The sequence below is a fragment of the Pararge aegeria genome, chromosome 2, assembly GCF_905163445.1.
Source record: "Pararge aegeria chromosome 2, ilParAegt1.1, whole genome shotgun sequence".
NCBI classification, from domain to species: Eukaryota; Metazoa; Arthropoda; class Insecta; order Lepidoptera; family Nymphalidae; genus Pararge; species Pararge aegeria.
The window spans coordinates 14838979-14855747 of NC_053181.1; the positions used below are offsets into that span (position 1 = coordinate 14838979).

General features: G+C 36.4%; 1 protein-coding gene across 1 annotated transcript; it reads right to left on the reverse strand.

Moving 5' to 3' along the window:
- Positions 1–1345: 1345 nt before the first annotated feature.
- On the reverse strand, positions 1346–14116 carry LOC120628868 (pancreatic lipase-related protein 2-like). The gene is made up of 7 exons (XM_039897522.1): positions 14045–14116; positions 9212–9359; positions 8205–8353; positions 6051–6296; positions 5315–5503; positions 4016–4181; positions 1346–1625 (listed from the first exon to the last, which is right to left on the reverse strand). The coding sequence occupies exons 1-7, from the start codon at positions 14073–14075 to the stop codon at positions 1556–1558; spliced, it is 999 nt and encodes a 332-aa protein (XP_039753456.1). The 5' UTR covers positions 14076–14116; the 3' UTR covers positions 1346–1555.
- Positions 14117–16769: the final 2653 nt, after the last annotated feature.

Sequence of the window (16769 nt, forward strand, 5' to 3'; positions counted from 1 at the left end):
AGTACACAAAAAGTTTATTAAAGTGAGATTTCTTTACTGAATATATTTATGACAAGGTTGCGAAGCAGCCGGCTACGCTTTCATCTCTTACAAGATAAAATGTATTAATTAATGTTAAATTGATGTTAGGAAAAAACAACTGCTCGGAAGAAGCATCAAGAATGACGCGTTTTCTCGGTAGATTCAAAGGTTGTAGGGTCACTAAAAACAAACAGCTATGGCGTCTGAAAATCGTTTTTTTTTAATTAAGAGTAAATATTACATTTCCAATAATATACCTGGTAACAGCGACCTCATAATATTGTGGTTGCTGTTATGATATGAAAATAAATATTATATCAATTCAAGGTAATATATTTACAAAATTACAGCTTAAATATTGGTATCATTCAATCATTTTTCATTCTTATTTTATACAATTACTACCTACCAGATTTTTTGCAAATGTGATTTTTTTACCCAACGCTGTTAGTACGTACCTACTATTTAATGATTCTGGGGGATTAATAAACCAGCGATGAATTAACCTGAAACAGGTTGCTTTAATAAACAATTGGCTTGAAAGCCCATTTCCTGCGCCTCAAGCTAGCCTCGCGGGTAACTTTTTACCATTAATAATGTTTCCGAAAAATTATTTATAGGCGAAGTTGGCAATAAATAACGCTGAAGGTAACCCGTCACTTTTAAAACTACATGGTAACGCGCGTGCAGAGCAGATTTTTAGTACTTTTACCTTTGTAGGGCTCCGTACCTGCAGGATGCCCACGGGACCCTATTACCAAGCTTCCGCTGCGTACGTCTATCCGTCTATTTGCCAGCGGGCTGTAGCTCATGAGCCGTAATAGGTAGAGCGTTAAAATTTTCACGGAGTATGTTTCTATTGCCGTTGTAACGAGCTGTAATAAAAACGGAAGTGTGCTATTCGGACTGGCCCACCAAGTTATATCTTGATACAAAACCCTTCGTATGTAAGTCCAAATCACACATGACCGCTTTTTTAGGTTGGATTCAACTTTCATTCCATTACAAGCTTTCTCTGCAAATTGACCTTGTGGTAAGTGATAACCTGTTAAGGTTATGGCAATTATATAAATATTAAATAAATACCCCTAACTACTTAACGTCAATAATAAAAAAGTAATGATGAGATTGCTGCCGAGTGATGAAGGCTACTAGAATATAGTCTGTTGACACCACGTGACACCCGTGGGAAGACGCCTCGTGTGACACCCGTGGGAAGATCACGGGTGTCACACGAGGCGTCTTAAGGAATATTACTACTTCTACTTCCATACACTGCGATCACAACCCAATGATCTGCGCGGCGATGGTGATTATGGGCAGATCTCTAGTCCAACAAAGGACTATTATAGGCTATTGATAAGGTTTAGGTTTAAGTCTGTTAGGCTGCAAAATGTTTATTATGCTTTTACACTATGAGGGTAATATGCTCAAGTTATATGCTACAGGACACAGATGCCGGGAGCTTGTTCCACACCTTTGTGTTTCACCTTTTGTGTTTTATATAAGTTAACAAAATCCGCAATATAACGGCTCACGGAGCTATGTCGCCCAAGGCGTAAGGTTTCTCCGCGTTGGTCTTTAGGTAGTAAATTCCGTCTTTCCTGAAACGAAACAATAGACTTTTATACAGGGTGACCACATTACTAATCAAAATCAAGAAATCTTTATTGTCCACAAAAACTATTCTACATAGTTTTTGCGTACAATACAATTTAAAAGTCTATTAAATGTTGTTTAACAAAGGCCTTTTCACTTAAAGTGCTATTTTCCAGGCAACCAATCGCGGTGCGCAGTGTGTAAGAATATACATATGTATCTAATTTAAAGTACCTATATGTAAAGGCACAAATTAAAATAAATGTCTTGTTCACATTTTTACTTTTTAAAACGATACTTATACAAGTACCATTAAATTTTCTGTAAGGATTTTTAAAAATATTTATGCCAATTCAATGTTAAACAACTAAAAAGAGGTCTTAATATATCTAGTGCTAGTTTCTCACAATTTCCATTTTCACAAGAGAAAGACTAAAATAACTATAGGTACTTTTACCCCTGTCTATTAAGCTTATAATGCGATTATAAATTAGCTGGAGTAAAATGACAGTGCCTTTAAAATTATTTTGTCATAGATAATGTAACAGTGATGGGTCCAGTTCAATAGTAATTTTGCTCATTTGCGAAAATTTAAACATACATTTATTAATAATAATTCTAAATATAAATTATATTTTAGCGTTAACAGGTATTGATTACTCTTTGTATTATAGGTAGATTTTATTTAAAGAATTGCTAATTAAGCAGATATGGAAATGGACAAATTGATTTACCACGTAACGTTTTCGCGATTGACATGTCTACCTTTGTCACAATTTTATATCTTAAATTAAAAACTGTTATGATAGTAAACGTCTGATTGCACCAACGAATTATGAACAATACTTAAACCAATTAAATTTCCACAAGAAAACAAAAGTGATGGCTTTTATTATTATGGATACTGTAATACCTCATCAGCGAAGTACCCCTTTCCAACTGGCCTTGGATGGATCATACACTTAGTATGATTTCTTTTATATACAGACGTCTTGCCGTGTGGTGACGGCAGATCAGTATACAATTGTCACAGTTGTTGTTCCCGCGGGTATCGTGCGAGTCGACTAAGGGAGTATAACGGACACGGGCAGCGGCGTCCTCTGTGCAGCCACTGCCATCTACTGCGATCACCAATCCAAACCAAACCAAACCCTCCCGTTGGGAGAGGCCAGCAGTGGACTGTTATAGGACTATGATGATGATGATGACAGACGTCTTACTAACAGACACTATATTTTTTCTTATCCGTGAATCCGTGAAAATAGGGAAACGATGGCCATCTTACATTCGTGTCAAAGATTTAAATAGCTATTGTTCTTGCTTTAAAGGAAAGTTCTTTATGTACTATGTTCGCAATGGATTTGGCCTCGTTGTTAAACAGAATTGATCGTTTGTAACGTATTCTTCTGTTAATACAATAGTAAAGTTTGTAAGTTAATTTATTAGCTATCAATTTAGTAGGTGATTATTTTATTTATGAAACGGTAATATTTAAAAATGCTAATTTAAATGTATATTAAAAGGTATCGTAATTACTGTATTGGGTTACTAAAATTTTTTTTATGGCTTCGGATCTTAAAGTTGGTCACTTGGTGTACAATTCGCTTAATCAGTTTTCCTATTCCCCGTTTAGTAGATTTTTCGCAAACGTAGTTTATTACTTTTGGTTATGTATTAAAGTATCTCATTAGCTCACCATATTTTTTTTATTTACTCGATTTATAATAATATCCTTTTATTAAAGAAGGTATGTATAGTCTTTATATGGAAGTTCATTTACCTATTAGATGAGTGCCAGAATTCGAAGATAAGTATGAACCTTAGATCTTATTATCATTGTATCTCGTATACTCAACCCAGCAATATCCCATTTATGTGCTTTTTCAAAGGAGACACGTACTGTTGGACCAGTACCTACTTAGCTTTAAGATTTATATTTTATATACAGTGTGTCAAAGTGTTTATAGTAAAATATGTATCCTACACACACAAGAATTGTTCCCTACTGAATATTTCTGATTACATTCCTAGTAACTGGAAAAGCGTGGTGTGTCGATGCTCTACAACCCTCTCCCTATTAGAGACGAGATAATAATACGTGCCTATAAGTGGGACGTTAATAAATTAATAAAATTTAGGATTATTATTCATTATAGTAATATCAGTTCAAATCTCTAAGAACAAAGCCTAAAGTTGAAAATTGTTTGAATATCAAACCAATCAGCTCGTGCTTACTAAAAACAAACCTCTGCTTTTGATTTTTTTTTTTTATTTCCACACTATACAATTTTATACTTTGAGCTGTGTTAACAGGGGCATATTTTTGATGGAACGTGTGATATGCTCGGCCATTTATAACTGATCCAAAGTGTCAAAGAACTTGTTTAACAATTACCCATAATGTATATCAAAGCCGCCCATAATCAGCTTCTCTCCTGTGCCTTTACAGGACCTCTGATAGTAAAGCTCATCGTAATCCTTGCAGCGGACGGCAGTGAAAGGCACGTCAGATATTATCGACTCCGCAAAGAACATGTGGGCCCTATTATGGGCACATAAGCCTGTAAAGAATATAAGATACTCATAAAATATTAGCTTTTAATCAAAGTGCTCGCCTGGGAAAGTACTACAGCCATGCTAAGATTTGCTGCAATAACATGTTCTGGTCCTATGGGCGTAGTTCTTCTAGGGGCGTAGTTACTTTTGTAGTTTCAGGCACATGAAGCTTTTACGCCTCAGTTTGAGGGACCCAGTGTGCCACTTTGTAAAATAATGAAAGCGTCATTGCGGTCAATCACCAGTCAACTCCTCAGCTCCGTGTTCAGTATTCCTTAGCAGGCACCTACTGCTATGGTACTGCACCATGGCAGTAGGTGCCTGCTAAGGAATACTGAAACGCTGTTATATAGTAAGTGTGAGATCTCAGGGTCGATCCTTAGCGGAAGCAATTTGGAAATATATCATTTCTGAACTGTCTGTGGTATATAATGTCTTCAACCATGGCTAGTTACCTCTCTTAACTCTACAAACAATGACGTGCAGCCAATCGATTTGCGTTCCTGTACGATGAAATGAAAATACACTTTTTTGTACACCTAACAGAAATTAAATTATAAACAAAAACAACACAATAAAACACAGGTACAATGGGTGGCCTTTATCGCTAAAAAGCGATCTCTGCCAGGCAACCCACCAAAGGAAAGGGAAAAAAAACACAAACTTAAGGATTAGGTTGAACACAGGAGCAGAGCAGTTACCAAATTAAAAATTAAAAATAAATATCAATTTATATCATACAAAGTACAAGTCTACAACACGAAGAAAAGTGACTCAGAAGCAAAAAAAAAAAGCTAATTAGGGTGGCATAAAATGTTTTTTAAGGAGTCTCTTGAAAATCGAATGCCGTACGAGAGTTATATAACATGCTCCTAACCCATGGCATTTATATAAACCTATACCCCTAACCAGTTAGCAGTTACCATCTTAAACTACATCATAACTTACCACCAGATAAGTCATGAGTTTTTTAGTTTCGTTTCAAAGTATTGCCGATGTCTCTGACATGGCGGTTGGGGACCTTTGTAAATCTTTTTCAAGTTTTTCAGACTATGGAAACAAGTGATGGACGCGCACGAGCACGCGCGGACGAGCACGCGTTAACTTGTAGTGGAATTTAAAAAAAAAGTAACTATACCTCTATAATCGATGCCGCACCCAGGCTGGCGAGTGCCGCCATTCGGGTAAAAGTCAATGTGGCCCAGAGGCGCCGCAAATCCTAGGTAGCCTCCGCACGTGTGTATCACTTCGACGTGTCGCGCGTCGTGTTTATCAAGACGCGCGTCCTTATTTCCCAGTGTGAACAGGGGTAAAGCTGGATCTAACCCTGAAAAATAATTAAAAGCGGCAGTTAGAACTGTATACTATAAGTAATTCTTTATTGCAAACATAATATAAATGGGTAGTTTCAGAGAGAAATATACGATTTAATTTAGATTCTTATTTTTAGAGAAGGGTTTTAAATATTTAAACTTAAAATGCTACAAATTTCGTAATGGGCAGGATCCTAAATAGTGATTTAGTAATCGCAGCCTGTGTGCTTTGCCAATGAAACCACTGTAGCTAAAACCGTAGCTGAAATGATTGTAGGACTTTTTATTAGTCTTAAAGTGATTATTGGCTTAATCTAGTACTTTTCAAAGGTTCGAAAAGTTTAGGTGCGTGCTGGGATTCGAACTCGGCTCCCCGAAAGTGAGGTCGAACCCCTTTCCACTGCGCTATCACCGCTCATTACACATTTTTTTTTTTAATTTCAATTAAAGTGTTGTATCTACAGTTGAACAAATAATTAAATATATTTATTCCGTCAGAAAAAAAATACTGGATTGGGATTCAGTCATGGGTGAAAACAAGACTTAATAAAATTATTTTACCTGTAATAGTATCTATAGGTCCTTCTTTAACATAAGCACCCGCTATACCCACAACGTGAGCTCCTAAACTATGCCCTATGAGATGCACATTATCCATAGATACGCCTTCGCTTATCAGGAAGTTAAGGAATTCTGTGAGCATCCTTCCAACTAAAGCCACGTTGTAACTAGCCAATATGTAGTTTACATTGGCCGCGGTGCCCCAATCTACCACGATGATGTTTAGATCACTCACATTCAGGTATGCTGAAAATAAAGATTGCCATGAATAAAAATGATTACGTAGTGAAAATAATAATTATAATCGCCGATAAAGTATATTTAATTTTCATAAACAGAGAAAAAGCAAAAACAAAAGCGAATTAATTAAGCCAATTAGATACAAATTGCTCGATAAAATTAAACTTCCTCAAACTTTCATTTAGCAATAAATTGAATAAACGGTATTTCAAAAGATCGTCATTACCAGAAGCAATTTACATAAAAGATAAAAGCCGACCGACAACGTTGTGCGACCTTCCGGCGGTTAGTTCTTTTGCCTAAAACATCTCCGTTTTCAACAGAATAATGCATTCAGTTCACATTACGAGCTCTTCGAATTCCTCTTTAAACTCGTTCAGCTTATTCGAATCCAAATCCTTTTTTGAGGATATTTTTATTATTTTATTACTTATGTTTGTTTTGCATTTTTATACGGTTTTGTATTTATATTTGACGCTAGACTTTTAAGTGGGTTTACATTTACAGTCAATTTGATTTCTACTGAAACCAGAAATGTTTTAATACTAACAGAAAATGTACCTACTGGAACTATTTTTTCATCAATTGTAACAGAAAATGTTCTTTTTTTTCATCGCTAGTTAACGATTGTAAAATATTTTCAATAAAACAAAATTACACTTCCTTAACTTCTACTTTGCTGTAAATTATATAAGACGTAGTTCAAAAGCTCGTTACGACGAGAAGCAATTTATATTAAAGATTTAAAAGCCAACCAACAGCACTTTGCGACCTTCCGTCGCTTAAGTCTGCTTCCTGAAACAGCTCCGGTTTGAACAGTGCATTCAATTCGCGCGAAATGTTCAATAATTTAAGTTTATTCGCATTAAAGTCCCTTTGGGAACAAATTCATTACGTCAATTTATTTCGTCTGCATTAAAATAATTATCATCCACATCCTTAGCACAGGATATGCAACGTGCAGTTTTTTATATAAACAAAAAGCACCACGATTTCACACGCGTTGGTGGTAACGATGGTTGATTGCAGATCTAGATTCTAGAATTTAGATGCCAAATAGAGGCTAGGTTAGCCAGCAACCATCTGAGACCATGTTCGTTGCGTTATATTAGACCCTATAAATTCGATCGGATCGTACCGGAACGCTAATTCGCTTAGCACGTCTTTGATGAGATAAATTAGAAATTATAAATTCCTAAATTTTTTTCGTCAGGGATCGTCGAAACTGGAACTAATAAACCACAGTGGTGAGCACTGTGTCGAAGAGGTCGCCAAATCGCATCAACCCAAATGGCGCAGTGTTTCTTAGGTTTTCTACCAACGAAAATAAATTTTGTATTTAAAAAGATTTGATTAATTAGTGAAACTTTATCAACACGCGACCTGAATTATTTATTGATTTAAAAAAATTATAATAACTTAAGTTGGCATGGAGAGGTAAAAAGAACTAATACTAATCTCGTTGTTTGTATTCTATCACCAGTGTAGTAACTGAACTATTTCTGAACTGAATATTTTAAAAACAAAAGTCACTATGAATGTGTGATGTGTGACAAAACAAAGATAAGATTAACTAGTATATTTATCAGGAAAACCATAATTTCTGATATGATATTTTGTGGCTGTTTGCTTGTTTGGACAGAACAACAGGTTTCTGACTGATCAACCCGACCTTCGTTATGGTTATTTATTTATTTATTTTTATACTATATGTGTGTATTTGGATTACTCTGGACAGGTTGCCAATCAATCAGTTTAATGATAGACGATATCAACTCTATCACGTCATCTTCCAATAATCTCGGCTCATAGTTAAAATATTTATTAAAAAATCGCAAAATTGAAACGAGAAAATCTGAAAGCAGAAAGAAATGAAGAATAAAAATGGCTTATTTTCATAAAGAGTACGGATACCTTCTTTAATGGATTCCGGCATAGGACCGTCGCCGTGATTTAGCCAGCCGTGCGCCAGAACTTTCACCTTGTTATTAAAGTTGAAGTTGGATTCGCGCAGCATTGATGAATTGTTCGCTGTTAGAAGTTGAAATTCATACGGATTGCGTCTGGAAACAAAAATGGAAAAGTTTTTATATAATGAATAGAAGCAGGCGTTGCTTTGTCTAGATCCCAGCTTCGGCAGTGGCTTTCAACGTTAAGTATCATCTAAGTATCTAGATACTTTCTGTTCCGATCTTAGACCGCATCATCACTTACCTGTTACTACCAGTGAAATTTCAGTCAAGAGGTAAGTAAAAAATATAACAAGACAAGTCTATGCAATTTGCTATATTGGATAGAAGCTAGCATCTTTGCGATAAACCATGATAAATTATGAATATTAAGCTAAATTTGCTATACTTCGCGAAAAGCAGGAGAACCTCTGTGGTGAATATTGATGGTAAAGTCAAGTCAGCATCTCCTGAGGACGCTCCGGTTTCGGAAAGAAACATACGTAGAGGGTAATGTACCGAAGTGAAGAAATTATAAATTATACCATGCAGATTCTCCTGCTTTTCGCAGAGTATAGCAATTTAAGCTTCATTTTCATAATACAATTTGTAATAATCTGTAAAGACAAGAAAATTGCGAAGTTTTAAAATGTTACGCTATGTTTATCGTCCAATAAATGTTCCAAACTGCATTGATTACACTGAAGTTGGCCGTGGCTCAGCTCGCGATTGCTTCGGTTTTTAAATCCCGCGGAAACAATTGTTGTTTCCGAGTAAAAAGCGTACCTACTACGTTCTTTACAGTCTCCAGGATGCCAGCAAATTAAATCAAGATCGGTATATAGGTAACCAAAAATAAAAACAAATAATAAATAAACAAACGCACATACTTTCGCAATTATAATATTTATGGATTTTCTTAGGTCATACAATGAACTGAAAGTGTCTAAGCAATAGGTTTGCATCATTTACCTTGTAAACAGCCTAAACTGCACATCATAATTGTTTACCCAGCCCCAAAACCGAGTCTCGTTTACAGATGGGACCGGGGCGTGAGTTTGGACACTGGCAAGCCACACCGGGTCGTAGGGTGCAGGCGCTTCCCATTTAACTGCCCCTACTGAAACACAAACCAATCAATTAACGCTTGCCGACCTCAATACGCATACCGAGATATCTCTCTCTACGTCGAGTTCCTCAATGCTGAGGGTCGTGACCCCTTCCACTTACAACCTTTTGGACGTTTTTGTGTCATTTGACTCAACTTTTAGCAACGTTTAAGCAATATGCACTTTGGTGTCGAGAGCAGTGCGGATTTGATCCGACCAACGAATCGGGCTACGTATTCGAGGTCTCTTTCCTTCCACTTTGCCAGTGACCACTATCTTTTCAAGATTGTCTCCATCTCTTCTGGCAAGGTGAACGAAGTACTCGAGAATCCTCTTAAGACAGGTGGTGGATAGCCTTCTTGTAATTTTAAGCTGTCGATGCTTTGGTCCTGTGTGCCGTCCACGGCATTCGCAGCATTCTCCTCCAGTGCCCCATCTCAAAAGCGTCTATACGTTGTCTATCAGCTGCTTTAATGGTCCATGTCTAAGCTGCATACGTAAATATAGGAAAAATAAATGCGCGGACCAGACGCATTTTTGTCTTGATTGAGATATTCCTGTCTTTCCAAGTCCTATGCTGCGACATTGCTCTTTTGGCCGATCCGGGGGGCCTGCTGCGCGCGTCCGTAGGATTTACCATATCATCCTTCTAGAGATTCACCCTACACGTGCCCCTTGGGTAGTGCTAAACGCGCAGCAATGTCGAATTTCGGGCGGCAGCTAAATACCGAGATATACGTCCCGAAAAAAATATCAATGGATCGCTATTAAGTTAGTTAACGCTACAGTCCCTCTAAGACTGATGCACATACTAATTTCGGCATCGGCATTTGGAGAGCCGTAACTTAGTGGTCAAAGCGCTCAGGCGGTGATTGCCAGAGAGTCGCAGGTTAAAAGCCAGTCAGTTCCGAAAATTTTATATGCATTTTAAATTTATGAAATTTAAAAATTTTTACTGTATTTGATTTATTCTGTTTTTTAGTATTTGTTGTTATAGCGGCAACAGAAATATTGCATCATCAGTGAAAATTTTAACTATTGTTTGTTAAATTTGTAATGTTATGAAAAATCTAACTTTCATTGTTCTTGAGATACAGCCTGGTGACAAACGGGCAGACAGACAGGCAGAAGGAAGGATAGCGGAGTCTTAGTAATAGGGTCTCATTTTACCCTAGTAGGATATGAGCACACACACACACACACAATATAATCTTTCCCTGTACTAAGATCAGCCATTCTGCCGTGATTGGTTAACAATCATCCATCAATCCAAACTTTCTCATTTATAATATTTAGTATATAATATTGCATAAATAAGATTATTAGTAAAGTTGGCAAGCCTATTTCTCATCAAATAAATCATGCTTTTTTTCATAATGCCTACTTATATATATTTTGAAGTAAACCATCTTTAGGGGCGACTAGGGAGTAACTCAGATCTTTTTTTCGTAAGCGTTACTTCCGTCAGACGTCTGTGTAGTTTCCGCTATTTAAAACTAATTATTTGGATTGGTCATAAGTATATGTCATATACCCCACACTTCTTGACTTATACGCCAGCTAGTGGCAAATATCATAATCATTTAGGATTATTTATTTTCATTATTCTCAAAAGGATCAATTGTAAATAGAACAATTCAACATTTCTAAAAGAATATTTTAAATTGCAAAGTTTTTTGAAAACTCTAAATATACTGTTTTATTTATTAAGCTCTACTTATCGTATTGTCCACCCTCATATCAATTATAACACTGCTATACATTTATTTCATATTAACGAAGTTAAAGGGGGGACTGAGGTACTGTCATGGCAGCAGTAAAGCAGTTAGAATGGCAGTTTTTTCGACATACCTTGTCGTCCTCAAAATAAGGATCGCTATTCTGCAACACAACGTACAATTACTACGTAACGGATTACTGCTTGAATCGATTTAAGTAAGTCCCCTGAATATGTGACCATCACTAATTGTTATGCTAAGTTTGGCATTGTTTACTCAAACGTCAATCATGATAATACCTACACAGCTAGCAAGCCCCATTGCTGAATAACATTAGAAAATGCGGAACCTCGGCAAACAATGCGCTTTCTATTCTAATCGACTTAATTATAGTCATGAACTATGCGCTGGGTACACAGAGGCTGTAGATTAACCGAACTAAATTTAGCAAATACTTACCTACATAAAATAACTTAATTGAATTATGATTGATTTGACGGCCGAGTGGAGCAGTGGGCAGCGATCCTGCTTTCTGAGTCCAAGGCCGTGGGTTCGATTCACACAACTGTAAAAATGTTTGTGTGACGAACATTAATGTTTTTCAGTGTCTGGGTGTTTATCTGTATATTATAAGTATTTATGTATATTATTCATAAAAATATTCAACAGTCATCTTAGTACCCATAACACAAGCTACGCTTACTTTGGGGCTGTGTGCATTGTCGTAGTATATTTATTATTTATTTAAGATCCTGATTGATGCCTGCTTACTACCCATAATTACCTACTGCATTTATTTTGCTTTATTAATTTCCAATCAAACCTCGTTTCTTACTAAGATTTTAATTAATTAACAACACAGCCTTGCGCCTACGACACCAAAAAAGTCGTACCTAACCATAAATATTTAACAGATATTTATCAATGCATTAAAATTCAAGGATAGTTGTTTCACCGTGACATAAAATTAAGTCTCACTTTTTTGAAAGTTCGCGAAAGTGAAAAGTAGGTACATTCTCAGTAGTTATTTAAATAATATGGGTAGGTAATCTACGTTAGGTAAATGACTACCTTAAGTGGTAGTGAGTGCTATTTATTTATTCAATTAACACATTGTTGATAGGTAGATACTAACTAAAGTGTAGAACTCATCTACGTATCTATCTAATATAGATACATATTTACCGAATAGAATGTTTTAATACTTATCTAATATTATATTAAATTTAATTAAAAATAGATGTTTAAGTTGCTAGCCGTTCTCAAGAAGAAAGTATCACGGAGGTATATGTACCTAAGATATTATTATGTAGCTGATACATAATATATACATGTAGCGCCATCTATCGAGACAAAATAGCAATAAAAATAACCATCTTGATAGCCTTACACAAACTGGCATGATTAGTAACTTTGAAAAACTGCCCTATTATGTACGAAAGTATCTTCTTTATCCGGAAATATCCTATTTTTACAGAAATTAAAGGTTTTGTTTATATAAATTGCAAATATTTTTTTTTATGTTTCCCGCCAAAACGCTCGCCGCGTGTATAGCCGTATTCGTGACGTAATAGGCAAATTAGGGGTTTATTCTGTAGCTAAAGATTATTGATTTTGGTATTGATACAAAAAACTTAGCAACTGATGGTTTGAAATCACAAAATACTTGATATAACCAGAGATGTTCGAAGTTCAAGCGGCACAAAATTATGTTTATATAGACGTTTCAAAGTCGGCGTTCCACCTATCATAGCGAATCGTGAGAATTGGCAGTTTTATGTATTGAAAATAATACCAATCATATATCCTTAGATAAATACAATATTTTAGCGATTCTTTGTTACTGTCATCATGCCTAATACCTAAGCTAATAATAGAGGTCAGTGCTTCCACACTTTTGAAGTTTGTTGCTTGCAAATCGTAATCTAGCATCACTTTCAAATTTTTATCACCATCCCACTTGTGAGGATAAATAAAATGTTTACCCTATTTGCTACTTTGAAACATCTCTTCTTTATTATAGTAAACAAAGATGCTTTCCACTTGTCTGTTTATCGGCTAATCCTCCACGTAAAGAATTTTTGATGCTTTTATCACCATCGTTTAGATCAATTTTCACAGATGGTTTCTATATATTTAATAAAGCCTTTTTAAGGTTTTTGTAAGTGGGAACAAAAAAAATACATCCAGAAAATAAATTTATGCTCATTGCAGTAACTTCACATTCTCAGTAACAGATTGGAGGTAGAAAATTGGTGGTGCCCGTGCTCTCCCGAGGCAAGAACCCTCTTGCTAGGTCCCGGTTATCATAGCTCACATGTGATGATAATCTTTAAAGCCTTCCAATCGGCAGGGGGGTGCTCCAAAACCACTCTCCTATATGAGAGGAGCAGGCCTCTTTTTATTTTATATTTACGCTTTAATATTATAATTAAACGCTAATTCCTTAAATTGTTTTACTTTCGTTTCCCTTTCTTTAGCGATATTATAAAAATTGTTTCGCGCAGCTGCAAAATTACTTGCACGACTTTCAAGAATCCCTTGCAGCGTTCTGGATTCTGGAATAACCCTTGAATAAAGAATAATTTTTGAATATTTTTCAACATAAGAACTCTCCGCTTGCTTGGTAATAAATATTCTGAGCTCTGACGCCAAATAACTACTTTAGGTACAGTATTGCCTAACAAGTAACATTTTTATCTCCAAAAACCATCCATCCATCACAAAAAACTAAACTACAAAATATTACATGACATAAGGAATTGTTTATATTATTATTAGTATTATGAAACACATAAAACACCTAAGTAACTACTTTATTAAAATAATAGAAACTGAAAATATTCATAATGCAGTTTTTAAACCTTCCTGCTAAGTTAAGGTTAACAACCCAGCCGGTTTCTTTTATAATTGTTTCAAGCGAAATATATATGTTGGTACATACCACACTTCACATATTTAAACTCAAGCACACAAACCTGAATAAACAAGGAACAAACACCAAATCATTCCAGCTGCCTTCTTGAATACCAAACATTAAAGTCACGAAGAGGGTAAAACAAACTTTGCGAGCATTGAGCGAAATTTTGTTAAACTTTAAACGGGTTGAAACGCTCATTTTGGAGCTAAATCTAATTGGTGGACCGACGGCGAGTACTCCAACATTTTCACTGACAGACCGAAGCAAAGTTAGAATTTAAATTTGCGTAGCGGTACATCGGGGAACATTAGGATTCATAGAACGCGCTCGTGTTTCGTCCATCGATCATATTAATTAAACGTACCCGTTACGGATCCACAGACCGCAGCGGTGGACTTCGGGCGAGCCTCCAAATTACCGTTTTTCACGAAACTTAATAAATCCAGATCTAAAAAGGCAGTGTGTTATCCGATTAGAGCAGACACTTAGAAGGAGTCGTCTTCGTACGTCCTTTCGACTAGCCCAGTGGGTTAGACTGACATACAGAGGGGACCGAGTTCGATGCTCAGGTCTACTTACCTAACTTATCTTAAGCAGTTAAAAATCACTTGCTTTAACAAAAAACATGTCTGCATTTCTGGAATGCTCCATAATATTTGCAAAGGCATGTAAAATCTACCAATGGGCATGATGACAGTAAAGAACCGCTCTATATATATATAATAAAACTGCAAAATCTAGCCTCTAGCGATCCGCCATAACCGGTGAAACGCCGAATTCTAAATCCTGACGTCACGTCTATATACCTAAAATTAGTACGGCTTGAACTTCGGTGTATATCAAGTATTTTGTGATTTCTAGTAATTGTTGTTATATTTTTTGACATCAATACCAAAATCAATTATCATTAGCTATGGAACAAGAACTTAATAAAGATCTCATTTGCCTATGACGTCACGAGTGCGGCCATGACATGACATCAGGCGAGCGTTTTCGCGAGTTTTTTTTTTTTAATATGATTTGCAATTCATCATCATCATCATCATGTCGACCCATTGACGGCTCACTACAGGGCACGGGTCCTCCTACAACGAGAAAGGTTTAAGGCCGTAGTCCACCACGCTGGCCCAGTGAGGATTGGTGGACTTCACATACCTTTGAGAACAATATGTAGAACTTTCAGGCATGCAGTTTCCCTCACGATGTTTTCCTTCACCGTCGAAGCAAGTGATATTTTTAATTACTCAAAACGTATGTGCGTTTAGAAAAGTTAGAGATGCGTGCTAGGATACGAACTCGGCCCACCGAAAGTGAAGTCGAGCTCCTGCTGTAACGCTGCTTCACCGATTTGCAATTTATATCAACAAAACCTTTAATTCCTGAAAAATAAGATTTTTATTTATATATTATTGTTAAGTTATAAGGACGTAGTGTTTGTATTATATTTGTTATTTATACCCATAGAGTATGCAAACACTACGTCAGAACATGTCGCTGCCGGTCCGCGAAAACCCGTGACCTTTGGTCCCTACTGAAAATCAGCGTTGTAGTATTCATTTACTGCCATGGTGCTGCGGCACAGAGCTGAGTAGGTGACCCGTTGACCACAACGAAGCAACATACGCCTAAATTATTTTATATATTTTTTTCTTTTTCTCTGTCCTCTTGTAGTATGTTGTAATTTATTTATTATTTATTGTGGTTAATAAATATTTTTATTATTATTATTCGGACCTAGATACTGCCGAAAATAATATGGCAGTTATTCAAAATAAGTCACCATGCCTATTCGCACTTGTCCAACGGCCAACCCATCTAATCCTTAGAGGAAGCCAATGCCCTGCAGTGTCGTTATCACAGTCCTTCTAGATTTTGACTTGTAACACACCTATCACTCTGAGTTTTTTTTCATTAATGGTATGGAGAGACGTTGAAAACATCATTGACGACCTCCCTGGCGCAGTGGTGAGCGCTGTAATTTTAAAATTGGATGTCCCGGGTTCGATCCCGGCGGGGTAAAATTTCTGAATTTTCTCTGGTGTCTAGTGGTCTAGAGGAAGGCTTCGGGCTAGATACCACCCCACCGAAAAAGACGTTCCACCAAGCTTTTTATCATTCCGTTACGATGCTGCGCAGAAACCGACTGTGTGGAGTATGGGTTAAACTTTTATCGGTTAGCCCGCTCTTGCAGTCAAGAGTAGTCTTGTAGTGATAAAAAAAGATTTTCTGAACAGAACTAAATAAGCGTCTCAATAGGCTATTTGGGTTCTTACTGATGCACACGGGATCCTATCATTAAACTTCCGTCTGTCAGCAGGCCACAAACAATGAAAACAAAATAAAGGATTAATTAAGTTTTTTGCTGATAAGGCCAATATAGTGTAGTGTTTTATTTTTTACCGTGTTATAGAACCATTCGTGTGCGAGTCTAACTTGCATCTTAAATTGCTCACGTCAAAAGTAAGCAAGCAATTTAGGTTCCTTCTTTATTCGACTTTGGCCCTGATGGTCCTGGGTCAGATTTCCGTTAAAACATTCTCAGTACCTAACAGCCTGGAATTATGTCCCACGGTTAGGCACACGCCTCCTCGCTAATAAGGTTTAAGATTTTTACCTGTTTACGTTCTGTTACGCTTATCGAGTGGACCACGCTTATTATAACAATATTTTAACGGTTAGGTAGATATATACTATATAATAAAAAAAATTCAAACCTTATCGATCGAGATATCGGTCATTTAAGCAAAAATAAAAAGAAATGCAAAGTTGCTCTCATACTTGAT

What these genes read in the sequence shown, in the direction of transcription:
- LOC120628868 (XM_039897522.1), bottom strand. Translation starts at nt 14,075, where the DNA reads ATGATTTGGTGTTTGTTCCTTGTTTATTCAG. An exon ending in TTTGTTCCTTGTTTATTCAG is followed by an intron (nt 9,360 to 14,044) that starts GTTTGTGTGCTT and finishes TTTGTGTTTCAG; the next exon opens with TAGGGGCAGTTAAATGGGAA. An exon ending in GGCTTTGATATACATTATGG is followed by an intron (nt 1,626 to 4,015) that starts GTAATTGTTAAA and finishes GTTTCGTTTCAG; the next exon opens with GAAAGACGGAATTTACTACC.